Here is a 27,123-nt window from a genome sequence, read left to right on the forward strand (position 1 = left end):
CCCTAGCTCCTTACCTCCTGGAAAAATTGTAGTATGTTCAGGGGAAATCATAGGATATATTTCCACAGACTGTGCAGGCAGTTGTATGCCAGTCAGACTGGACTCTGACCTGATTGGAAGAAAGCCAGTTCTGATCCAGAAGCCATGTAGTCCTGTTAATATAGTGTTTGAGCTGGAGTTAATATATCCTAACTCTCAACATAGTTTTTGTCTGGCCAGCTCAGATGACAGAGAATATGTCAGCAGAGCAGAACTGAAATTTTTTTAAGCCGTACATGGAAATATTATTAAAATAATGCCATCATCCATGAGCAGAATTGGAGCCTGGATTGCTTGGGCAAACAAGTTTTGGAAGAAGTGCCTTCTCTGCTGGATACACCATTAGATGTTTTGGAACGTTGATTTATCTTTCAAGTGATGGGAGTCATTGTGTGTTCGTGGATTAGGTTTTCTCCTCTATTCCATGCAATCCTGTTCCATGTATTTTTTTTGTTCATCCCTCTGAGATTATTTATATTCTTTCTCTTGAAGTTGCTTTATTACTAAGGGAATGATGTGAATTCAGGAGAAAGTATCTTTTGTTCATGTTTCTGTTATGCAGCTCTGCATTAGGAGATGATGACCCATTTCAGGGTGAATTTATCAGCTCTTCAACACTGAGCTCATTTGTACTTTGAGAGACAACCTAAATGCCAATCTTTTTCAATAAGGAATATTCCTGAGCTTTTTATGTAAGGGGACTTCACAAAAACTTGACAAAATTAGGCTAATTTTTTTCAGGAAAATGAAGGGGGCATTTCTCCCCCTTCTTCCCATCTAGGACATGTCTTGAAGTATACGCTACAAAACCTGGAGACACTGAAAATTAGCCGTGTGTTAAAAATTTGCAAAAATAAAATGTTTTAATTTTGAGACCAGGACTAAATAGTTTTCTACTTCCATGGATGTCAAGACTTAAGGAAATAAGAAAATAGTTAGAAGCAGATATATGAAGGGAAAAATAGCATTAAACACTGTATTACACAGTGGTTATAAGTTAACTGCAAAACTTGATTTTGCAGTCAAATTTGCTTATATAGCTGCGCTTACTCAGGATTAGCTTTGCCTGACTGGTGTGCAGTACTGTCCTTGTCTAGAAGGATGGTTCTAAGTGAAGTCTGTTTAATAACATTCACTAAACAGAAGTGATGCACACTTAAAATTGACTTTAGAAGTCTATATCTCACTGAGTTAACAAGGACATCTCAGTCTCTAGGTCAGTGAGGAAAGAGATTTTTTTTTTTATTTATTTTACAAATGCGCTCTACTTGTGATCTGAGGTAGGAAACAGGGATTTTAGAATTAAGGAAACTGGAAAATAAATATTTGAAGCCTTACAGATTTTAATTCAGTTATTTATTAAACTTATGTTTCCTAGGTGCAAAAACTCCAAGCTATTTTGAAGCCGATGATGCTAAGACGTCTCAAGGAGGATGTAGAAAAGAACCTGGCCCCCAAAGAGGAAACCATCATTGAAGTTGAGCTGACAAATATTCAGAAGAAATACTACCGTGCTATTCTTGAAAAGAATTTCACATTTCTTTCCAAGGGTGGAGGTCAGGCAAATGTACCTAATCTTTTAAACACTATGATGGAACTAAGAAAATGCTGCAATCATCCGTACCTTATTAATGGTAGGCCTCCTGGTTTTCTCCTCATTCAAAAAATGGTTGTAAGGAAGTTCAGTAAATTAGAAATTATATTCTAGTATGTCTTCATATTTATTCATTTATTTTAGGTAGAAAAGTGAGATAACCTTTTAGGTTCTCTTAGGTGTGGTTATCTGCTAGTCAGAATAGCATTGCTTTTGAAGATATCCGTGCTGCTTTTTTCTAAGACTTCCTTGCCCTGACAGTTAGTGTTGGTATCATCAAGTTTTCCGTTCTGTTATTTCTGACAAACCAGACATCGGTTATCATGCACGTTGTTGGATGGTGGCATAAATATGGCAATCTTTTTTTTCAGTTACAGTTAATGCTGTATGGAGAGAAAGTAAGTAGCAGCTACAAGATAATAATGTAATGATGATCAGGCATGCTTTTATGGCCATGTGTGGTCCATTCATTTTTTTAATTTGTCAGATTTGTTTGAATGTCATATTAGACTTAATGACAAATGCTCTTTTTCAGTGTGATGCTACTGGTGTTAGATCAGGATTATCCATGGCAGGCACTATATGATGAGCCAGATAGCCATAGCTGTCTGAAGTATGCTAAACTGTATGGGTTGGTCAAATCAAATCTTCTCTTTGAGGATGTAACACAAGCCTCTATACAGGGTTGCATTCTACTAGTTTCTTGTTTCCCAACTCCTCTTCCTTACTGTATATGATTTATGCTAGAGTTGGTTTAATGCTGGTTATAAGCTTCATGGTGAAAGACAGTTTAATTCAAGAGCCATATGTGATTTCAGTTTTTTATTGTATGACTTCCATATTGTAGTGCTTACGGTTTTTTCTTGACATTTTTTGTTTGACTGGGAGGAGAAAATACTTGAACTGATTCACAAAATGACATCTAATTATATTTCATGCACAAGTAATCATTCCAAAGACTTGATATAGGGTTACTCCAAAGTACTTCAACCCAACCATGCTGGTGAGCTGCTCAGTTTCTAAACTCAGATGTGCGTACAGTAAAGTAGTTTTGTGGTTTCAGTACGATTTTTATTGTTTGTTGGTTGGTTCTTTGTTTTAAGTTAAACCATTTTATAGATGAGTTTACCAGAAAATAGTTCAGGATGTTCAGGTTATAAGCTTCTGAACTTGATGCTTTTTACTTTTCATGGCTTTCAGCTAGTTTTAACTTTGCCATTATTTTTTCCTTATTTCATGATTGCTAAAAGAAATAAAGTGGCTGTTTTGCTGCTTCTTTGTTTTGTCAAATATAGTTAATGAGTAGTACTTGCAGTGTTGCCTATAGTAGTGATTTTTTTTTTTTTTTTTTTTTTTCCCTCACAAGTGTTGTATCATTTAGTGTCTGTTAGAGACTGCTGAAGTCCAGGTGGCTATACAGAGAATTTCAAGTATTTTTTGATGACTGTATCTTAACCTGAATAAAGGGAGGTGGTGTTGCCTCTTGAGTGCTTTTGGCTTTATAATATTTTTGTTACTTCTGAATGTTTGGACATGCATGGTGTCATGCAGCAACAGGGCAGGTGGGTCAAGCCTTCAGATTTGAGGGAAAAATAAATAAATCCTGACTATTATTAGTATGGAGGATGGAAATAAACAAACATGTCCTTTGTAGTTCTAGAACAGAAAACTCTTACATCCTGTAGTTGTCTGAGCCTGAGGTTTTATTTTGTTGATCAATAACTAACATCTTTGTACTTAGAGTGACGGCACAAGTTTATTGTCATTCTACCAAGAGGTCTTGCAGTGCTAGTACATAATAGTGCATAGTGCTCTCCTGAGGAATGATTTGTTGCAGTAGCAAGTTCTTGAGACTGAACTGTTTTTATAAAGCTGTCTCTGAATCCTTCTCATTTTCTTCCAAGTTTATGGGTTTTGTGAGTAAGCAGTACTGTGTGTGTATTTGAATATCCAAGTAGAACACTGTATGTTTTGGTTTGCATAAAAGCTGCAAGCAAGTCAATCTAGATAATCTTCAGTTAAGAGCCATAGAAGGTTATATGATGGTATAAGTGATATGGTAAGAGTTGAATATGGAGTGGGGTTTTTTTTGTCACTTGATTGGTAGATCTGTTCTGTGGAGGGGAGAATGGTGATCTACTGAGGTTGTCTTTGAGTGGAGGGAGTGGCTGCAATTTGTGTATTAACCAACCGAGTTGGGCAAAGCATTGTCTGTCATTTTCTTTTAGAGCCGGACTCCTTGTTTTCTCCTTAGCAACTATTCTCAAGTGTTTACACATCATTCCTCTTTCTCTGTCTCCAATAGACAGTAGTGGGAGCTGAGGCACTGTAAGTACAGAGGCTGTACTCACACATCCTACAGTGTTGAATATTGGAAACGTTTCTTACTCTGTTCCTTATACCCTCTTAACCTCTGGGAAGCTTCTCTTAATTATGAGTGGAAGTGGTGGTTTCCCTGATGGACCAAGCACGTATCCAAATACCTTCCTTTCATCTCCTTGTAAACACCAGCTAGGGTAGGAACTAGTGTTACAGACCTACAGGTACTACATCAAGTAACTTTTGGGTAACGGGCTACTCAGTGTACATCACTTAATTGCAATTGAAGTAGAAATGAAAAAGACAGGACAGTCTTTTACAGGGCTTAGCTGGGATAGATTTATTGAAAGAGCATGCTTTTGCAGGTCATGGTCTGTTATGAAAGTGGGTCTTGCTGAGACCAAACTCTGATACTGAAAATTCACAAGTTTGTGAATTTGTGGGTTTATTGTGGTGTGTTTGGCTTGGGTGGTTTGCTTTTGCAGATGCTGAGTTTGCATATTGGTTTACTTCATAGTAGTGAAACTTAAATTTGGATATCACAGTTGAGTAAAAAATAAATAATGTAACCAAGAAAGATCACTGAAGTTACTGTTTATGTTCTACTTGACAGCCTACTATATCCTTAAATTGCCTAAGTTCAGCTGAGATTTACTACCCAAAAATCTGGCCGTTTTACAAGATGGGAAGTGATATGATTGGAGGGAAATTGAAAGAAGTGTCTGCTTGTACTATTTTCACATGAGTTTATTTTTCTTGTGTGCAAACCATTAGGATCAGTAATACTTGGAGTAGGGAATCCAGATAAGGAAAATTCAGGGATGTAAAACTACCTTTAAGTGTGGTCACATCTTGAATCTGTTCTGTAAAGCTAGTAGTGCAAGTGTATTGAGTAATACAAAGCTGTCAGACAGCCTGCTTAGGGTAGTATCTCATTAAGATACCACATTACAGTAGGCACCGAACCAGTGATCACACAGGGAGGGTGCATTTGCATGTTTGTTTACAGGCATCTACTTAGAACTGGGATATGAGAGAGATGCTCAGCAGAAGCCTGGCAATAAGCTCTTCTTCCTCCTTCCCCCAAACCTTACACCTTTCCTTGTATTATTCAAGAGCAGTATTGAAGCTGAATATTATATGAACCAGAAGTACTTTATAAACTACATTTTGTTTAAAAAAACCCAAACAAACAAAAAACCCACAAAACAGAGGGACTGAAAAAGACAGCTCCAAAAAAGGGTTTATTTAGATGTGAAATAAGCTTAGGATGAAGACTTCTAACCTTTTCCGTAGCAAAGAATAATAATCTGATAATTCTTGGAATAGTCCGCTATTTGTAGAAGTGACATAAAAGCCGTAGGAGAGGTTTAAGAGAAAACTTGATCTTGGCCTGTAGTCTTCAGGTAATCAGAAGCAAAAGAAAATACTTGTTGCTGTGTGTATCATTCATAGGCAAAGGGAGTAGCAAGAAAGAACTTTTGACTAATTTGGGAAAAAATATATTCAGTGGATAGCTTCATCAAACTGAACAAAAATAATACATTCAGTGAGAAAAGAAAGCTAAATAGAAGGTAAAATAATAATTTCACAGCTCTTTACTTCCCGCCCACACCCCCTGCCCCTTCCCCGAAATCAGCTTTGTCATTGTTTGAATTTTGATTCTATCATTAATAATGGAAGGAGCAGGTCCAGGTCATGTGTGTGTCTACGCCTGGTTTTGGTTTTGGAGGCACAGACATCAAATGTGATTTGTATGCCTTGTATTTTCACATGGAAACCAGATATTTTTTTCTTACATGTTGCATTTAAGGAAGGACAGAAAATCCATTTGAACAGTTGGAATATAGTTTACTTTTTTATCTTTTTTAAATTTTTCATTAATTTGTGTGCATCAAATAGTTGTATGAACTTATTCAGGAAGGGATTTACTCACATTTAAAAGAGAAAAAAAAGAATGAATGCTCAACGTTACTTTTTTTAATGCTGTATTTGTGTATGTGTTTGCTTTAAATTTAAGGTTAATATTTTTTATAAATGTTTATTCACCTAATGCTTAAAACATTCCTGCAGTTTCTATAGGGTATTGAAGGCGAGCTCATTGTTTATTAATAAAACCCTTTGCAGTGTTCATGTATTGCTGTCCAATCTTTGCAGGTGCTGAAGAGAAAATTTTGGAAGAGTTTAAAGAAACACACAATGCCGACTCTCCAGATTTTCAGCTCCAGGCAATGATCCAGGCTGCTGGCAAGCTAGTACTGATTGACAAGCTGCTGCCAAAACTGAAGGCTGGTGGCCACAGGGTGCTTATCTTTTCCCAGATGGTGCGCTGCTTGGACATACTGGAAGACTACCTCATTCAAAGACGGTGAGAGCAACAATATAATACAATTCTAAATAAACTGTGTTTTCCTCAGTGGCCACAGAATTTAACCTGTGAGTAATCCATATTGAAAATGCGAACACTTCACAGTATTTTCTGTAGTGATCAGACTAAAGGGAAAAGCATACCTGTAAGTTGCAAGCACTGAAATTTTTCTTTGGGGTGAGTACAAAATGACCTCACATGGAGAGCTTTAAACCTCTTAGTTTACTACTCAGTTAAATGTTTTGGTGGCTCTAGAGCTTTTTAGCTTGAGCCTGAATGTTTATTTCATTCCTCAGAGTGAAGGTCTGTTCTTTACCAAAAGGTGCAAAGCAGGAGGCAAAGTAGTATGTCTTCCCCTGATGAAGTTAGTGGATACAGGAACAGTCACTCAGTTTTTGTTGTAATTCCTTTGACCCTACCTATAGTAGCATATTTCCCCCTTTTGTTTTTTTTTGGTTGTTTGTTTTTGGTTTTTTGTGGTTTTTTTTTTTTTTAATTGCATATTGTTACAAAGAAACAATGCCATGGCAGTGAAGTTCTCCTTATAATGCATCTTTATTTCAGGTACCCATATGAACGAATTGATGGCCGAGTAAGAGGCAACTTGCGTCAGGCAGCTATTGACAGGTTTTCAAGACCTGATTCTGATAGGTTTGTTTTCCTGCTGTGTACAAGGGCAGGAGGTTTGGGCATTAATCTTACTGCTGCTGATACCTGCATCATTTTTGATTCAGACTGGAACCCCCAAAATGACCTCCAGGTAATATTACAAGAGATAATTTTACTGAAATTTTTTCTTTGCCTTTTTGCTGTGAAATTTTCTTCATCTACAAAACAAATTATCTGTTGTCCCTCTCTTAAAAACATAAAGATTATTATTTATGTTGAAAGCAATAACTTTTAAAGCAAGTTCTTTGTATTTATTTTTTTTTTCCTTTTGTGACCTGCAACTCACTATCTATCTTTGTTTCATTAGGCTCAAGCACGATGTCACAGAATAGGACAGAGCAAATCAGTGAAAATTTACAGGTTGATAACAAGGAACTCTTATGAAAGGGAAATGTTTGACAAAGCTAGTTTGAAGCTTGGTCTTGATAAGGCTGTGCTACAATCCATGAGCGGAAGAGAAAATGCTACAAATGGGGTGAGAATTAATATATTAAGGTGCATGATCAACAAATGCTATGAATGTGTAACACTTTTCTTGTTTGTGTTTTAGCTGGAGAACAGTGGTTTTCAGATGGAGTACGGCATGTATTTTAAAGTAGGGTTGCTTAAGGGCAAGGCTACATGAACTGGCTCAGCCTATCTAATGGCTCACTTATTGCCAAAAGAGGGAGCAGGTGGAGTCACGTTCCTTCAATCCTCATCCATTCTCATCGTTCCACCCTTTACATTATGTTGACCCTGGCACTTTTTGGAGTTCATCTAGCCAGCTTTTTCTGATGTAGCCTTTTTGCTTTGGACTTTTTTTTGCTTTAGCTATTTGTCAGGTTAGTAAGTTAAATCTGCTCCCAGGAGGAGTTTAGCAGTCATCAGAGCCAAAGTAAAGGGATCCAGTGACAATGAATTATTAAATTGTTTAAACCATTCATATAACTTCGCTCTAAGAATTTTGTTGTTCATATTCTTCTTTTAAAGGTGACTTCAGCATGAATATTTAATTGACCGACACCACATTATCTTAGAGTTTCAGTTCTTAAAATGCTAAATAAGAGGACAATCAGTCTGATTATGCTGTCAGATGTACACACCAGGTGATGTCAAAAAAACCCAACTCAAACCCTCTCTTACATGTTACAGGTGCAACAGCTTTCTAAGAAAGAAATAGAAGATCTTCTTCGAAAGGGGGCATATGGTGCTCTGATGGATGAGGAAGATGAAGGGTCTAAGTTTTGTGAAGAGGATATTGATCAGATTCTCTTAAGGCGAACACACACAATTACTATTGAATCTGAAGGAAAAGGCTCAACATTTGCAAAGGTGTGCATTCACATTCAGAGGACAACTAATAAAATGTGACCAGAATAGATGGAAGTAGTAATAAATTGCTTTCTGTGTCAATCCAGTTTTTCATGTGCTTGTCTTGGGTATCTTCCTCACAAGTGTTAGGATATCTGGATTTCCAGTCATGATAGTTTCCAGACTTACCTTTTTTCTTTCTTGAAATTACCACTTTATAAGTCCTAAGTATTTAGTTACCACTGAAAATAGACATTCTTTGTAGCATGCGGTTAAGAAACCAATGCATATGTTTTCACATTTACTAGGCTAGTTTTGTTGCATCTGGGAACAGGACAGACATTTCCTTGGATGACCCTAATTTTTGGCAGAAGTGGGCAAAGAAAGCTGAGCTGGACATTGATGCTTTAAATGGAAGGGTAAGAGCTTTATGATAGTTCCAAGTACAACCAAATTGAAGATTTTCCCCCCCTCCTAAATTTCTGTATTTTCACTTTCATTTTAGAATAACCTAGTCATTGATACCCCAAGAGTAAGAAAGCAAACCAGACTCTACAGTGCAGTCAAAGAAGATGAATTGATGGAGTTTTCAGACCTGGAAAGTGATTCTGAAGAAAAGCCTAGCACAAAGCCCCGTAGGCCTCAGGACAAATCACAGGGTTATGCAAGAAGTGAATGTTTCAGGGTGGAGAAGAACTTACTGGTTTATGGGTAAGGATATTAAGGAGATTAAATATACTGATTGTGGCTAAAGAACTGAAAATACGGAAATGATACATAGTAAATAACTCATCCTTTTCTTGGACACATTCACATAATCTCTTCCTGTGTAACCTTTACCTCATTACACTGTATACATGCCAGTGAGATTTTAAGTCGCCATATATGTAAGTTGCCTATATATGTGTTATTTAAGGTAAAGTCTCACAGATGGCTGTGAGCTCACTGGTCAGATACGTAGTTTTCTGATGATGGAATATTTATTTCTGGTTTCTCTTAGCATAAAGAATTCCTGAACTATCGAGGTTTAATTTCTTTTCTAAATGTTGTGGAGAAGAACAATGTGGTTGCGAAATCAGAAGTCGATATAGAGGTTTTCAACATAAATTCTGGTATTTTGGCACCACTTAAATTCAGCTATTTGATACTTTATATTTTTTCCCATTAAATTTACCGATTTGAATTTTATCTCTTTGCAAGCAAGTAGCTACATTTGGCTGCTAACACAGTGGGCTTCAGAATGACTATGTTTTAGGGAAGTTGCGTACAACAATTGCTAATAATGGATTTCATGATCAAAATAGGAATGATTCCCCAAATCCCATGATTGTAGGAATTGGTTGAATTTCCTATTTGTAGCTTACTGGGACCATTAGTTAAACATATGTACTTTATTATTTTGAGTGTAGTTCAATTGCAGCTTTACGAGCAGTGAACTTATTGCCTGTTCTGTAAAATAAACATTCTTAACTCTTTGGTGCTGGAGGTTGGATTCCTTGACGTAACCTGCAAATGCAAAATGCATTAGCATTAACACAGGAGGTCCCAGCTTGCTTGGTACCAGGACTTAAATTGAAAGTCACAAATTAAAATACCAGTGCCCTGGCTGTTGTATTGAACATATTTTTCTTATAGCTGGGGTCGGTGGACTGATATCCTCTCACATGGGCGCTATAAACGTCAGCTAACAGAACAAGATGTGGAAACCATCTGCCGGACTATCCTGGTATATTGTCTTAATCATTACAAAGGGGATGAAAATATCAAAAGTTTCATCTGGGATCTGATCACTCCAACTGCAGATGGGCAAACTCGAGCTCTGGTTAATCATTCCGGTATGTCTACCACAATCAAATAATGATGCTAGTAAATAGGAAAGAATTGCTTCAGTCATGCTATGTATTTAGTTTAACCTATAGCCATTCTGACATGTTGTAGGATCTTGTCAGGTTTTATGAGTAAGGTGGGCTTTGACTTGGTCTGTACTTAAAGGGGAAGTCTCCCTTAGACACTTTGTAGGATGCAGTGCTCTTTTCCCTTAAATCAGTTTTGAACAAATATTCTAGCATAATTTTTAAGTGGCACCTACTGCTGGAGGTAATCTCTTTCAAATTGCCATGAATCGGAAAGCTTGTTTCCTTATGGCCATTCAGATTTATGAGAGTTTTTACAAGAAATATTTATATAACACCATTTTCTGGCTAGCGCACTGAATTTTTGAAATCTTCACACCTAAATTTGCATGAAAGTTTCGGTTGATTTTGCTATTTGCAATTTTCTGTACTGAATTATGTTGCTGTTCAGTTTTGGTGGTTGTGTTGCTCACAAAGGAATTAATATAGCAGTGATACTTAGCTTTAAATGTATGTTTGTAATGCAGTTTGGGGTGAGAGCTTTCCTTTTCAGATTGTATAAGAAATATCGGGGTTTTATCTAGGTCTGTCTGCACCAGTGCCCAGAGGGAGGAAAGGCAAGAAAGTAAAAGCCCAGAGTTCACAGCCAATGCTGCAAGATGCCGATTGGCTCACAACCTGTAATCCAGATGTATTATTTCAGGAAGACAGCTATAGGAAACATCTCAAACATCACTGTAATAAGTAAGTATTAATAAATATTTCATTTAGAGTTTTTTTACAAAATTATTTTGATAAGTCCACAACTTCTTTTGGATATTTTTAATAGAACACTGGGCCATTTAATAGGATGTAAAGACCATTATTACTTTTTAATTTGGGCATAATCATCTTAACAGATATCTGGATACTTCTGTAAGCTCTTTATGACTGATCAGTGCTTAAAACACAGTTCTGAAGAAAATTGTTTTCAATTTACTAAATAATAGTGGAATCAGACACTGTCTATTTTTCTTGACAATTGGCTATCTTTAAACAAAAGCTGTTTGTTTCCTACCCTTCTTGTGGGGTCTCTCAGGCTGATGTACTTAAGAGTTCTGTTCCTTAGATGTTAAACTCAAATGTCCAGTTCTCTGTTTCCACAGTTTCACGTAGTAGTTCACCTATACGTGCGTGTATCTCTTATCTTCGTTCTTTTTCTCCCTTCCTCTTTTGCTCTCCACATCATACAGAATGTTTCTTATTTTCTCTTTTGTTTGAGATAATGTTTCTCACCGAGCTGTCTTACCTGTATCGGTGCCCTGGTTTGATTTTTGCAATCTAAACATGTTACTAAACTGAAAGCCTTTGGGGATAAAGATCATTGTGTTTTGATTTGGACGTTTCGTTTTATTGTTGCATGAATGTCTCTTAAGAGCCTCTCTCACATTCTTTCAGCTTTTGTTTTGTAATATCTTAGTTATTTTTGTGTCAGATTCTTTCCACATTGTCCTGGTTCTCTATCTCAGTTTTGCGTATTGTAGTCTTCATTTACAGACTAAAACTAACTCTTGTCCCGAAAATATCTTGGGTTGGGACTGGGGTTAAGGTTGGGTTTTGGGGGTGTGTGTGTGTGTGTTTAAATTTATGTTCTTCATTGTATATATACACCATACAGACATAATGCAGTGTTACTGGAAGGTTGTTATTACTTTGTGTTTTTAATATTATTGTGTCTTATTAATATTATTTATTGGAAAGAAATTCTTGATTTGAAAAGTACCTGTGGCCTGTCTATAGGGGGTGTGATGTGAAGGAGGAAAGGCATTTAAGGGGTCTATTAGCTTGTTCCCAAGCTTAATTCTCAGCTAATGAAAACAGATCCTTACAGAATTACGTTAGCAAGTGCACATCCCAATAAACTGCTTTCTGATTTTCTTCTAAACTGTTACTCAGATCTGTTGTTATATTTCACTTGCTCTTAAAGTAATTAAATTCTTTCCTGTAGCATTATTTTAATCTCTCAGGTAACATGTCCTCATTACTTGTTATATCAGTTTGCAGATCAGACTTAAACTCACTTTAAAATATTACTCCTGCAGTAATACAGTAGAACAATTACAAGGATAGGAAAGACTGATAAATCACTGTCCAAGAATGTTTTCAGTTGCTATCTTTTTTCCTTCACTTCCACCAGGACTGAGTTGTAGAAGCAACGTGTTTAGCCCAGGTAAAATCGAACAGAGGTGGAAGTCACTTAGTAGTCTGAGTAATTTCATTCAGAAGCTAGCGGTAGCAAAGCTTTGTAAGAACTGGTGTCCTGTCCTTATGTAACATGTATGCTGTTTTAACGGAAAGGACTCCTGAAAGGTGCAAAGATCCTCTTTTTTTGGTTGATGATGTTCTCTTTCCTGCTCCTCTTCTTTGGCTTGATGTAACAGCTGTTATTGCTTAGTACTAAGATGATAGAGACTCTCAACAGCTTATTTACATAGCCACACAGGGAGCAGGGACACCTTACTCATCCCAGTTATCATGCATAGACAAAGAAGCATGTCTGACATGTTTTGAATTGCAGACATGACCTTCATTCAAATCCCTGCTCTTCCAAGGTTTGCTGGAATAACACGTGTAAAACCGGGTATTGCTCTGGTTGCATCAGATCTCTAATGAGGAGCTCTCAAAACTGGTGGTGGTCTAAATTTTTCATGCAAGTGGGTGATCAGATTACTGCCTCCCAGGTCATCCTAGCTGTTCCAGGAGCAGCAGTAATTCAACAGTTGCTGTGATGGATTTGGGTACAGTGAGAGGGCAGGCTGAATAATCTCCATTTTAGCTGGTACTGATTTTACTTCATGAACTAGGCAGCAGGGGGTGCCCTGAATTGGGCAAACATAGAGTAGGATTATTTTCAGGTAGATACTTTTTCTACAGAGATGACCTCTTTCCTAGTCTCCTTGAAAAGCCAGTCTGCCATTCTCTCCTGCCAGCTTCAAGTGGGACCACAACACCTGACAGTGCTTCCAAAAATCACTGTAGTATGGCAGAGATAGAAAAAAAAAAAATGGGCCACGAAGATTTTTCACTTCCTTGTAGCACTTAGGTTGTGCACAAGTAAAATTAAATAGCAGTTTGAACTATAAAGAGTAAAAATAGTTAATATCTCCCAAGGGAAATGAGGGATTATTTTTTTTTTTTTTCCCCCTCCCCAATTCTCGGAAGCAAAAAGTTGTATAATCTGAAAAACCTGACATTCCATATTGAGGGTTTATTGTAAGGTAGTAAAACCAGATTTTATATCTCGTTTATTCCTACAACTTCTGATGTGCTTCCAAAAATGGTATTAAGGCAGCAGCTGAGGAAATTTTATGAGATAATGAAGCAGAACAGTTACTGAAAGCCATCTGCTCAGTTGTTTACAAACTTGCTTCAATACTTCAGAGGCAGTGGTAGAGTACGTGTCTAAACTTCACAAGCTGCACTAGGTAGAACTAAATGAAATGCGCCGGGGCCGGGCTGAGCTGGGTCCCTCTCTGTGCAGTGTAAGCGGTTGCCAGGCAGGCCTGTTGGAAGCCAGCAGAAAGCACCACACAGAGGTGATTATGTGCCACCATCTGTCACGCTTCAAGCCTACCATACAGCATGGCTAATCAGCCTTGGCAGGATGATGGATGAACAGCAGCAGCTGCCAAAAGCCACTGTTGGCAAACAGTCCTGAAGTTAAGAACTTTTTCCCCCCTCTGCCTTCCTCTCCAGGGTCCTGCTGCGTGTCCGCATGCTCTACTATCTACGACAAGAAGTTATAGGGGACCAAGCAGACAAGATCTTAGAGGGTGCTGACTCAAGGTTAGTGCAAGTGCAGGTTTATTTTTTGCTTTATGACGCTGGCTTTTATAAAGTACACGTGTCGTAATAATGCAGCATTTAAAGGTTGTCACACTTTCTCTCTTAAATGTGCATTGTCAAGTAGCCTTTTTATTTTACCAAGCACAGTATGTAATTTTCTTGGGGGAGGAAACGATGTGGGAAATCAGGTGGATTTTCGGTTCTGCTAATAATGAAGGACTATTCTATCTCAATTTAAAAAATGAAAAAAAATGAAAAAAATATACTGAGACCTTAAATGAATCGTATTTGGGTAACCATTGGCATTCCACTCCCAAAATAGCCTAACAATTTTTTGTTGCAGTTTTTTGGTTGTGTGTTGTTTCTTTTTTTAACCATCCTAATTATTTTTCAAGGTATTTCAATTTCTGTGTTGGGTTTTGTGTTCTGCCCCCTCCCCCCTAAATTCATATTTGTTTTGGTTTTTTAAAAACATCTTTGCCCAGTAATACCTTTGAGAATGTATTTAATGCTGTCTTCACAGTGAAATAGATGTATGGATACCTGAGCCATTCCATGCTGAAGTTCCTGCAGACTGGTGGGATAAGGAGGCAGATAAATCCCTTTTAATTGGAGTATTCAAACACGGTAAGTGATGTCTCACTCTGAACAAAACTCAGTTGTAAAGCTTTCTGTGTGTAGGACTGTTCAGTCATAATATTAACAAGTATTGTTCCAAAGAACTGTTGGCTTGTATCTCCCTTTTTTCCTTGCCTGCATTAAAAACCTAATATGAGCTGTAAATATCAGATGCTGTTTTTAAATGTTTGCAGAACATTTGAGAAGAAAACATTACTTTCTTGGCTGTAAATAAAACAAAACCATATTTGTTTAAATAATAGCCAAATAGTAAGATAGATCTCCATAAACTTTGCTTCCAGCACTGCTTCACTTGCTAACTCTGCCAACCAGTGTCAAAGTGGACGGTGGGCTTAACCTCTGCTATTAATCTGTACAAGTGCCTCCTGGGCTTTGTTCCAAGCAATATTTCACAAATGTCAGTGTTGAGAACTCCCGGCTCCCTTGAGTGGGATGCAGCCTTGTTAACTTTGAAAGGCTGGGGATGCAGAGCTGGCATGATATATACAGTGAGCGATTCCTGATTATAATCCCAATTCTCTGGAGGTCGCAGAGGTATTCTCAGCAGCCCAGCCTGACTAAAGGGGAGAATGATGGCTTATAAAACCTTTCATGATTACAGTTTGGCTTGAGGCTCTACAGCAGTTAGGAGCAGTGTGTTGTAGTACAAATCCTAATTGAATTGTGCTGTTCTGCCTATGTACAGCAGCTCTGTTTTGTGGGCTCAGCTGAGGCAAGTCTAGTCTAAAAATCATTTTCCTGCAGTGCACTGTTGGGATCTGCCATTTTCCATCTAGTCAACTTGGGCAGTAAAAAAGCAAACAGCAGTTTGAAAACCATAGAGGGAACAGTGTCATCTTACTGACATGCATCATCCTAAACCTAATAAGACAGGTTCGTTGGCCTTACGTATAACCCATGTATACAGCATTTTTGCAGCCTACATTGAGGGTTCCAGCAGGGCTGGAGCTATAGAAAATGCATGTGCGTGTTTGTGTTTCCATTTGCATCTGCATGCTTCCAGTAGGGAGTATTGAATGTGGAGAACCACTGCCAAAGTCATACAGGAAACTTGAAGAAGTTTTCACTTGTGAAAGATTTTTACTTTACCTTATAAAGACATTAAATTGAATGCTTTCTTCAGTGTCTACTATTTGTTAATGTTATTGATGTGAAAACGTTTGTGTGCTGATGGAATTTATCAGTATGAAAAATTTCATTACATGAATGAAACGGTTGTTTCCAGCACAGTGATAGCTCCTTTGTTTTATTTAAAAATAAATAAATGAATCTGGGAAAGGAAATTGTACTTCTACTGCCTAAACCTATTCTATTCACAGTTGGTCATAGCTTTTAAAAAAAATTTGTCTCCTGCTCTGCATGCAGGTTATGAGAAGTACAATTCTATGAGAGCTGATCCAGCACTGTGCTTTCTGGAACGGGTTGGCATGCCTGATGCGAAGGCCATAGCTGCTGAACAGAGAGGGACAGACATGTTAGCAGATGGTGGTGATGGGTAAGGAGGACTTGAAAAAATTAATAAACTTTATCAGCATTGTATATGTTGGCATGAGTTTACATGTCATATTTTGCTTACATCTCGCCTGAGGATCTGAAGTGATCATATGATGTAAAAAGTACATAGAATTGTTTACACAGTTGAGCATGAAATATAAATGTGTAACTTGGTACACCGTAGTGATGGCTTTTGTAGCTTTTTTGCTTTTGTCCAGAAAATCAGCCCCCTCTCAAAAAAAAAAAAATTAAAAATATTTCTTCTAAATATCTTATAGTGGTGAATTTGACAGAGAGGATGAAGATCCAGAATATAAGCCAACCAGAACTCCTTTCAAGGATGAAATTGATGTAAGAACTTCAACTTTCTGTAATTACAAATATATATAATTATATAATTATAACTCATTCTCTGTGTTAATCTTAATGTGCAGTTCTTAAGTTTGAGAGCTACCAGATAAGCACACCTTACGAAGATTGTTTGCTGCTGTGTTTGAGAGATGACATATTTTTCTCCTGAAATGATAACATATGGTCAAAACTGAAAACTAAAATAATTTCTGTCTTCTCCCCAAGGAATTTGCAAACTCACCTCCAGAAGACAAAGAGGAGTCCATAGAAATACACCCAAGTAAGACTATAGCAAAGAAATTAAAAGGGAAAAAATGGACCATTCAGTGAAAGGTGGACTGTTTATTTACCACTTGAGGCAATAGGTTGTGTTTTGGGAAAACATCACAGTAAACTTTCTACTGCCAATTGTCTTCATGCTTCACATCTTACAAAACAATTATTTACTGTCTTTGAATAATCCACATTATGGCTTTCTGGCTTTATAATTACATAGTAGAAACTGTGATGATAAAGACCGGATGTTTCATAATGCAGCCGTTGATGTTTTTTGGCGAGATAATCTTGAAAGTTATAGATATGTTGTTTCCTCAGCATGGAGGAAAACTGCCAAGTTTAAGTGAGAATAATAAAGTGGGAAATCGTAAGCATTCATAGGTGTTTCCTCAGAGGCAGTGTGATCTTCTTAGTAATATATTTAAAGATGCATTGCATTAATTTAAATACTTACAGTATTCATAATATGTTTGTATTCATAACATTGAATAATAAGGCTTGATGCTTATCTCTAAATGCTTCACAAGCATTTGTGAGTTCTTAGAGTGTGATGATTTGATTCTATTTTTTATTTCCTACCAATGTAGTTATCCTGTTTCTAATTTGTTATGCACCAATATTAGTGAGGCATACGTTCTTATCAGATAAATCAGGAATCCAGTTCTAGCCATCAAAATTTTGAAATGTTCAGTGGTGGTTTTGCAGTGCACAAATACTTCTCTATTCTCTAGACAAGCACAGTGAAAGCAATGCTGAGTTAGGCCAACTCTACTGGCCCAACACTTCAACCCTGACTACCCGTCTGCGTCGCCTCATTACTGCCTATCAGCGCAGCTATAAAAGGCAACAAATGAGGCAAGAGGCACTAATGAAGACTGACCGCAGGAGACGTCGGCCTCGGGAAGAAGTGAGGGCACTAGAAGCAGAAAGGGAAGCTATAATAACTGAAAAACGACAAAAGTGAGTTTCTCAGTGGTATCTTTCTTTAAATCTCATTTGATCTTGTGTGTCATCAGTACCATCTTTCTGTTTTGAAAGAATAAACTAAGGGGGTTTGGGGGCATCCAGACTATGTTTGGACTCTCGTTTATTCAATGGCCTCACTTCTCTTGCTTCTTCTTGACTAGATGGACAAGAAGAGAAGAAGCTGATTTTTATCGTGTGGTGTCTACTTTTGGAATTATTTTCGATCCTGTAAAACACCAATTTGACTGGAATCAATTCAGAGCATTTGCCAGGCTTGATAAAAAGTCTGATGAAAGCTTGGAAAAGTATTTTAATGGCTTTGTGAATATGTGTAGACGAGTGTGCCGAATGCCAGTCAAACCGGATGATGGTAAGTTTCAACAACTGACTGTAGGAATCAACACGACTGTCTTATGACAGTGGGGCTGTTGAAACTTTGTGCCTAGGTGTAATGATTTCAAAATGGGTGTACATTTAATTGATGTTAAATGATACAAATCGTTGTCATTGCAGAACCTCCTGATCTTTCCACTATGATTGAGCCTATCACAGAAGAGCGTGCTTCTAGAACTTTGTATCGTATAGAACTGTTGCGGAAAATTCGTGAACAGGTTCTCCATCACCCACAGTTGGGGGAGAGGCTAAAACTTTGCCAACCAAGCTTGGACCTGCCAGAGTGGTGGGAGTGTGGTAAACATGACAAAGACTTACTGATTGGTGCTGCTAAACATGGAGTCAGTAGGACAGATTATCACATTCTGAATGATCCTGAACTCTCTTTTCTTGAGGCTCACAAAAACTTTGCTCAAAACAGAGGGACAGGTAATGTAAATACTGTCTCTTCTGTAAACCCTCTGGGTGCTGGCTGCAGTCAAACACCACCTATTGTCCCATCCACACCAGTACAGGAAGAAAAGACTACAGAACAAACGGAGTCTAAAGTTGAAGGGTCTGAAAATCCAGCAGCCAAAGAAAAACCTGATATCAAAGAGGAGACAGATATCGCAGATAAGGACACTAAACTGGACTGTGATGCTGAGGCTGAGCCTGGCTCTGTTAAATGTGAATTGAAAGACATTGAAATGAGTACGGACGTAGACCCAAAATCTATTTCTGAGAAAGGTTCGGAAGAAGATGAAGAGGAGAAACTGGATGATGATGATAAATCGGAAGAATCCTCCCAACCTGAAGGTAATGTGTTGGCCAGATCAATTCTGTGTGCTTAGCATGAGCCCCACAGCTGTTGCAACTTGTGCCAGCTGGTAAGTGGCACACGTGGAGCCATTATGGAGCTCGGGAAGGGCTACATGTAGCAGTTCCTCTGCCCTTCTGCGTATCAGGTGGCTAGATCAGCTTTCATAAAAACCATTCAGCATCAGTGGGGTATTCCCCCATAAGGCATGGTTTCCAAGACAGCTTACTGAGCCAATAATCATGGTCTCTATCAAATGCAGAAGACTAAGGCTCTGCCTGTTCAGTAATTACTGAACAAAAGCCTGAGTTAAAATGTTGCATCAAACCTGGTTGCCTTAACCTATCTGGTTGGGATGACATTGGGTGGTTGGGTACTTTCTGTAGTTAATGCCTGGTCATGGTTGTTATTCAGCAGGAACAGTTTCTCAGGGTAAAAATTTTGATGAAGAAAGCAATGCCTCTATGAGTACCGCAAGGGATGAAACACGTGATGGATTCTACATGGAAGATGGGGATCCTTCTGTGGTTCAGCTGCTTCATGAGAGAACATTTGCCTTCTCTTTCTGGCCTAAGGTTGGTTATGGGTAGAATGGCATGTGTCTTTTTCAATACAGATAAAATACGGGAAATGTGTTTGCGAGATAACAGAGAGCTTTGTACAGTTCTGCACTTCTGATGGGCAAGCGACTTTTTTTTCTATGAATGATTTGTGGAATAGCATTTTATTCTTCAATTTTTTACAAATTAGCAGAGGAAGTGAAAGGAATTGCTTTACTGTAAATAGTGTCATTTAGTAAAACAGCAAACTACTGATAGACCTGAGTTCTTACAAGCTGCATAACTGTATGTCAGCACAATCACACCTCTTGCACTTCTATTGATGGAAGCAAATTTATGATTTTGAATTATGGATTTCATCTACAGAGCAATCTGCAGTGTTAAGAGCAGAGATTTTGTAAGATCACCTTTTTATTTTGGGGTGAGGAGATTGTAGAGAAGAGTATTGGTGACCTACATGAACTAAGCCATTATGTAATGTTGACAGATGTAATTGTATTAAGGTATCCTGCAAACATAAGCAGCAGTTTTAGATAGGATAAAGCTGTATCTTATTTTAGTAACCGTGTAGAAAATTATTTAATATAAAATGTTTTTAAAAAATATGAAACCGTAACCTCATAATAAATCCATACATAATTTAGTACTCTCCTTTTCAGTAAGGGTAGAGAGAGAAATAAAGTAGTAATAGTCTTAAGCTTACTAATCACCATAACAGGGCCATCTGGTTTGGGACGGGGAGAGGGGGAGGGCAGGGCAGCGGGACCTTGCTCTTAATAGGCTTATTTCTGGGGAAAGCAAGCAGTCTGTTGCAGCTGCTGAGATTTGCTAGTGGCTTTTGCGCTGTTTTGCTGTTCAGGAAGCTAACTGATGCTCATGTTCCCTAACCAGCAGTATTTCTCATTGTTCTGAAGTTTCTGCTACTTCAGGCAGGCTAGCGTAGAATGTGCTTGAATACTGAAATGGAAGAAATCAAATGATACTCATCTTCTTTGCTTTCAGCATGTATTTTGGGAACATAGACTAAAATCTTATTCCAGTCGTAGTGTAAAAGTAAAACAAAAAATCCTTCATCTGTATAGGTTCAGCATAAGTAGACTAATAAACATAATTAGAGATTTTTAGTGTACACGCTTCAGTGAAATTTGAAGTGATAATGGGCGTGGAATGAAAATTGACATTCATTAGATGTCCCTAGGTTGGTGCCCGTTTCATAATGTTGAACTTTATTAATAATGACACTAATGAGGATCCACTTCCTAGGACAGAATTGCAGATCCAGCCTCTTGGTTCTTGAGAACTGCAGCTTTAAGATACTGATTGTAGGTGTTCTGATTTTTCTTTCCTAACTGTTGATCTGCTAACTACTGAAGTTTTGCAGTGTAACAAAATAGTGAGTTTCTGTTAAATTTGTCAATTAGTACATTGTCGTACAGAAAACTTGGTTTTTCTTCCTCCTTCCCCCCAATATAAATATACAGCTCTTAAATTCTAGTGATGTTTTATTCTTCAAAATTGTCTGTGTATTAGCTTCTTGTAAGCCAATCAGCTTATCCTGACCTGCAAGAATAGTTGGTTTTGAATGTATTTCTTAAGCTTTGGAAGTTGGACTGTGTCATTATACACATTTGAGTTTAAAAGGCGACCTTCACACTGAAGGTTCATTACGTACTTTTCCTTTATGCAGGACCGAGTAATGATCAACCGATTAGACAACATCTGTGAAGCAGTGCTGAAAGGGAAGTGGCCAGTAAATAGGCGCCAGATGTTTGATTTCCAGGGGCTCATACCTGGGTATACTCCAACAGCTGTGGACAGCCCTCTACAAAAAAGGAGCTTTGCAGAGCTCTCCATGGTTGGTCAAGCCAGTGGCAGTGAAGATATCACTGCTTCTCCTCAGTTATCAAAGGCAAGGCTGCATCTTTCTTACATAAAACATTTTGTCTTGCATGCACTTCTTTTGCATAATAGAAAAAATAAAAAGTATCATTTCTTTAAATAAAACAGGAAAAATAAAGTGATTCGTTGAATAAAATGAAGGCTTTGTTTTCAGAGTTACATGTTTGGACTTTTGTTTTAAATTCAGAATAGCAAACAGAGCTTTGGTAATGTTTGGAAATGCTCTTTTTTCATTAGGAAGATGCACTCAATTTATCGGTTCCACGTCAGAGGAGGAGGAGACGAAGAAAGATTGAAATTGAGGCTGAGAGAGCTGCCAAGAGGAGAAATCTTATGGAAATGGTTGCCCAGTTACGTGAGTCTCAGGTGGTCTCAGAAAATGGACAAGAAAAGGTTGTAGATTTATCAAAGGCCTCACGAGAGGCAACAAGTTCTACCTCAAATTTTTCATCTGTTACTTCAAAGTTTATCTTGCCTAATGTCTCCACACCCGTGTCTGATGCCTTTAAAACTCAAATGGAGCTGCTGCAAGCAGGTCTTTCACGCACACCCACAAGGCATCTACTAAATGGCTCTTTAATAGATGGAGAACCGCCCATGAAGAGGAGGAGAGGAAGGAGGAAAAATGTAGAAGGGCTTGATCTGTTGTTTTTGAGCAACAAACGGACATCATTGACTGTAGTAAGACAGCAACCTTTTTGTCTTATATTTGTTCTTCTGTGTTTAGTACTTTCTGAATGTGAGTTTAAAGTGTTGTTATACTCTCCCTAATAGTAATGTACAATTTTTACCCAACCAGCTTTTTCTTTGTGTTTAGAGCTATTACTTCTTTTTGAACCAAACAAAATGTTGTTCACATCAAGTTTTAATTCTAGCAAATTGTAGCTGAGTTTTAAGTAGCTTGTACTTTCAAAAAGACTACCTCTTTCTTTAACAAAACATATAACAACATATGTTTTGAGGCTTACCCATGTCTGTCTTACTGTGTAGAAAAAGGAAGGTCTTGGGGGCCATTAACTGGAAATGCACAAACACTGCTCTGTCTTTAGCTGTATGTTCTTTAATGTTCAAGGATGCTAAATTTACAAAATTCCCTAATGTAATGGTATTGCTTTACATAGTATGAATACTGAAATCCCATTAACTCTTGCGTATGCAAAATCTCCTTGAACATTTACCTTCAGTCCCTGAAATTATTTCTCCCAGGTAACTCTTCCCTTGAAGTGAGAATTAATACAGATGTTAATGTTTTCAGGAGGATGCAGAAGTGACCAAAGCTTTTGAAGAAGAAATGGAAGCCCTACCAGCAAGGAACATTCCATCTCCTGGTCAACTGGACCCAGACACTCGCATCCCTGTAATCAATCTAGAGGATGGGACCAGGCTGGTGGGAGAGGATGCTCCTAAAAACAAGGATTTAGTTGAATGGCTTAAATTGCATCCTACTTACACTGTAGATATGCCAAGTTATGTACCAGTAAGTATGTGATTCTAAAAGCGTTGCTCTATTATACTAATACAGAAGTTAGTTTTACAGACGTTAAAATTAATTTCCTCACATTGTGCATAGTCATTAGATTTTGTACCTTTTGGTTTTCAGTAGAGGTTTTCTCTTTAGCCACGCTTACTATAGTATGTAAACACCGAAGTGGTGCCAGGGTGTATGGGTTGCTTTTCCTTTCTTAATATTTGTGTATTACAACAATGTGTTAAAGCGTTGTTTGTGTCAAGTTCTGCAGAATTTCTTCATCTGGTAAGAGAAGAGATTTTTCTGAGATAATCTGAGGCTAAACTAGTTAGCCCCTTCTTAAAATTGTTGTGAGAAGGGGTTCCATGATTGGTGATTTTTGTAAACAAAATGAAAACCTAAAAAGCAATACATTTCTCTTTCCAGAAGAGTGCAGATGTGCTGTTTTCCCCATTTCAGAAGCCGAAACAAAAACGACACAGATGTCGAAACCCTAATAAACTGGATATAAACACCTTGACAGGAGAAGAAAGGGTACCTGTTGTAAATAAGCGAAATGGAAAGAAGGTAAAAATTAAGTTAGTTCAGTGGAGGTCTTTAATAGTGTCTTTGCATGTGGAAAGCTGATTTTCTATTCCAAGTTTTCTTTTAAAGTTTTAATAATTTGGCACCAGCAGTTATTCTTATTAGAATGTACCACGCAGTTCCTTTAATTCCTTTTGTGTTCTCCTGATATTTTCGTAGTAATCACTTGAGTAAATAATTCTTACTTTTTGAAACTCTATAGCACATTTTTTTCAGATATGAATTTCATTACTAGCCCTGCCTAAGCTGCAGCATTTTACTAGTATTTTTTTAAAACACGATCTTCTCAATTCTAGTATTAGCTGTTTTCCCTGTAGTTTACTACCGTCTGAACTGAAAGTCTTCACTGCCATCCTTCAGAGATGAAAGTGCACAGACAGAAAGTAGCCATATAAATATTATAAATAATTGTGGGTTTTTTTGTTTTTTGGTTTGTTTGGTTTTTTTAAGTATTAACCTTGTCTTTTGCATTAGATGGGTGGAGCTATGGCCCCTCCAATGAAGGACTTGCCAAGATGGCTGGAAGAAAATCCTGAATTTGCTGTTGCTCCAGATTGGACTGACATTGTTAAACAGTCTGTAAGTGAAACTCTCCTTCCATGTTTCACTGTAGGTCATAGCACAGAAAAGTTGAAGGCTGTGTAAATTGATTATTAAGTCTTTATCTCATAGCTAGTTTTGAGCTGAAGGAATTATAGTGTCTGGGTGGGAGTTGCCCAGCCTGGCGGGGATGGTGATAGGAGGCTGCTGCAGAATGGGATCGAAGTACACTCAAACAATCAGGTGCATTCAGCTACAGAGTTTCAGTGTGTTTTGTTTTACTGCTGTGTTTAAACGTACAAAATCTGTGACTTTCTTCAGTATTTCTTAGATGTTCTACTGCAATTCACTTTAGTAGCTAGCAAGTAGCTTTTTGCCAGGGTTGAAAAACCCCCTTTTGGAATATGCTGAAATCCCTCCTGTTTCTTCCATCGTCATCAGTTAACTGCTGAAATCTATAAAAGCTAATTGAGAATAAAGCTTGGTTTTCGCATCCCCTTTTCAGGGTTTTGTTCCAGAGTCCATGTTTGACCGTCTTCTCACTGGACCTGTTGTGAGGGAGGAAGGAGCAAGCAGAAGAGGAAGAAGGCCAAAAAGTGAAATTGCCAAAGCAGCTGCAGCAGCTGCTGCTGTAGCATCAACTTCGGGAATCAACCCACTACTAATGAACAGTCTGTTTGCTGGAATGGACCTCACGAGCCTCCAGAACCTACAGAACCTGCAGTCTCTCCAGCTCGCAGGCCTCATGGGCTTCCCACCAGGGCTAGCAACAGCTGCTGCTGCTGGGGGGGATGCTAAAAATCCGGCTGCCATGTTGCCTCTGATGTTGCCAGGGATGGCAGGATTGCCCAATATGTTTGGACTAAGCGGATTGTTGAATAACCCGATAACGGCTACTACTGGAAATGCCACTACTGCTTCCGGTCAAGGAGAGACTGAGGATGGCGCTTCAAAAGCTGAAGAGAAGAAAAATGAGAATGAAGAGGAGAACAAAGACTCTGAGAAAAGCACAGACACTGTTTCTGCTACTGACTCTGCGAATGGATCTGTCAGTGCTGCTACTGCGGCGACTACCGCCACTGCCACCACTACCACCACCACCAACACTGGATTGCCCACAAACCCTCTGGCCTTCAATCCTTTCCTGCTGTCTACCATGGCTCCTGGCCTCTTCTATCCATCTATGTTTCTACCTCCAGGACTGGGAGGATTGACTCTGCCCGGTTTCCCAGCACTAGCAGGACTTCAGAACGCAGTGGGTTCCAGCGAAGAGAAGGCTGCTGACAAAACTGAAGGAACTGCCTTTAAAGATGAAGAAAATCTCGAAGGCAGTGATGCAGAGGAGAGCCTTGATAAAACTGCAGATTCCTCCGTTTTAGAAGATGAAATAGCACAGGGTGAAGAATTAGACTCACTTGATGGGGGGGAAGAAATAGAAAACAATGAAAATGATGAATAACCAGTACCAGTTCCAGTTAAAGTGTTTTAAACTTTTGACAAGTGGTAGTCCTACTGTTTACACTCACAGTTAATGTCCATACTTAGTTTTTATAAGCTGTTCTGTAACATAGTGTAGCAAAAAAAAAAAAAAGTTCAAGTCATGTTATACAGATGTGTCAAAAGGTATCTTGGTCATTAAGTATTGTGCAGTGCATTATTTATTATCCCTAGGAGAGATGAAATTTGAGAGGTGATCATGTCTTTTTAAGGAAATTGACATAATGCTCTGCTTTTTTTTTCTTTTGGTACCATTGGTATTATGAATTAAGCAGCAATTTGTAATCAAGTGGCACTAATAGAAGGAAGTGCTGCTTAAAGGAAGGATGAAGTTATATATTTAATTTTTTTTTTTTTTTTTTGCTGTGAAGGTCAAGATGAAATTTACCATACATATCGTACTCGCGCTTCATTTTGACTGTATGGGAGTTCACCCGCTCACATGCGCGCACACACCCACACACACACTCTCTCTCTGACAATCTTCATGATAGTGTGAATGTCTCTGTCTTGAGACACAGCAATAATAAGGCAGCTGTTGAATGTGAAGAGTACCTTTTGGAAATTAACCCGCGGAGAAGGTTCTTACAGGATAAAGCTACAGTTTAATCGTCTCGTGATCTTGTAATGCACTGGTATAAACAAAAAGAAAAAAATCAGGTACCTTTTTTAAATTAAAGGACTTTGTTACTTTAGCCACAAAGCTAAACAGCATTACCTCAACTCTAAACTAGCCTTGAAGTTTACAGACATGACTTTGTAAATGTATTGTTTTTCTTTGTTGTGATGTCTTTTTATTTTTTTTCTTTGGAAACTGCTATCATGTAAGATAAGATGTAAATTGCTGCCAACTGTAGTAATGATGCTTTTAATAAAAGTGACCCATGATATGCAGAGATGTAATTACAGAGTGTAGTGTTTAGGGACATCACAACTGGTGTTCGCTTTCTGTATTTGCATTGTGGCTTTTTTATAGCATTTTTCGGCTATATTCTTTATAGATTAGTGGCAGTAAATACTGAACTGATTGTCTTCAGGGGACTAGGCAGGAAGAGAAACCTTGAATTACCTTCATATTTTCCACTCTAAGTAACTCTACAGAAATGCACACTAAAACCCCTACTTTACTCCTTCAAAGGGGCTTGAGAGACTGAGAATACTTTAAAATGTGTTCAGCATGTGATAATGTGGTACACTAAAGAACAAAAGGGCAAAAGAAAAATGAGGCTTTAATAGGCACAATATCTAGGTCATTTATCCTTGGTTAATGGGTAGAAAAACACAATGCTGTAGTGACAGCAAGGGATACAAAGGCTCTGTGGTATCCTGTAGACCAGAGCTTGTGATGCCAGAAACCACTGTGTCAAACAACCTACATGAAACTAAAACTGACCCACTTTTCATAAAAACCAGGGTCTCTTCTGGAGAGCTACCGATTTGTACCCTTTTGTGACCTTTTGATATTGGAGATAATGTACCATTTGAGAACTTCTGTTTTCACAGTGTTGTCACCTTGACACGCACGTACACAACGATCTCGAGAGTGAGGATAAAAGGTTAGATTTTCAGTGGAGTAAATGAAAAATTAGCTGTTTGAGTAGCCAGCTGTGGGTGGACCCCTGTCTTAGGACTAATATTATCCATGCTTTTAGAATGCTGGAGAGCCGCAAACTTTGCTCTCCTGTCCACTGCAAAT

General features: G+C 38.1%; 1 protein-coding gene across 1 annotated transcript in view; it reads left to right on the plus strand.

Moving 5' to 3' along the window:
* The window catches only part of CHD7 (chromodomain helicase DNA binding protein 7), a gene marked incomplete at its 5' end in the record, with an annotated part of 588,463 nt that extends 561,975 nt beyond the window's left edge, over positions 1-26,488 (plus strand). Inside the window, 24 exons of the mRNA XM_082499229.1 lie at positions 1,418-1,673; positions 6,110-6,320; positions 6,885-7,080; positions 7,297-7,464; positions 8,124-8,303; positions 8,591-8,701; positions 8,788-8,993; positions 9,918-10,117; positions 10,720-10,879; positions 13,871-13,960; positions 14,484-14,587; positions 15,965-16,094; positions 16,372-16,444; positions 16,670-16,724; positions 17,452-17,680; positions 17,848-18,056; positions 18,200-18,877; positions 19,293-19,453; positions 21,126-21,347; positions 21,575-22,018; positions 22,593-22,814; positions 23,232-23,372; positions 23,865-23,969; positions 24,436-26,488. Coding sequence (XP_082355355.1) covers positions 1,418-1,673; positions 6,110-6,320; positions 6,885-7,080; positions 7,297-7,464; positions 8,124-8,303; positions 8,591-8,701; positions 8,788-8,993; positions 9,918-10,117; positions 10,720-10,879; positions 13,871-13,960; positions 14,484-14,587; positions 15,965-16,094; positions 16,372-16,444; positions 16,670-16,724; positions 17,452-17,680; positions 17,848-18,056; positions 18,200-18,877; positions 19,293-19,453; positions 21,126-21,347; positions 21,575-22,018; positions 22,593-22,814; positions 23,232-23,372; positions 23,865-23,969; positions 24,436-25,389 — 5,505 coding nt within the window. The 3' untranslated portion in view covers positions 25,390-26,488. The remainder of the gene's footprint in view (positions 1-1,417; positions 1,674-6,109; positions 6,321-6,884; positions 7,081-7,296; positions 7,465-8,123; positions 8,304-8,590; positions 8,702-8,787; positions 8,994-9,917; positions 10,118-10,719; positions 10,880-13,870; positions 13,961-14,483; positions 14,588-15,964; positions 16,095-16,371; positions 16,445-16,669; positions 16,725-17,451; positions 17,681-17,847; positions 18,057-18,199; positions 18,878-19,292; positions 19,454-21,125; positions 21,348-21,574; positions 22,019-22,592; positions 22,815-23,231; positions 23,373-23,864; positions 23,970-24,435) is intronic.
* Positions 26,489-27,123: the final 635 nt, after the last annotated feature.

Source organism: Vanellus vanellus (assembly GCF_965231255.1).
Source record: "Vanellus vanellus genome assembly, chromosome: 2".
Taxonomy (NCBI): domain Eukaryota; kingdom Metazoa; phylum Chordata; class Aves; order Charadriiformes; family Charadriidae; genus Vanellus; species Vanellus vanellus.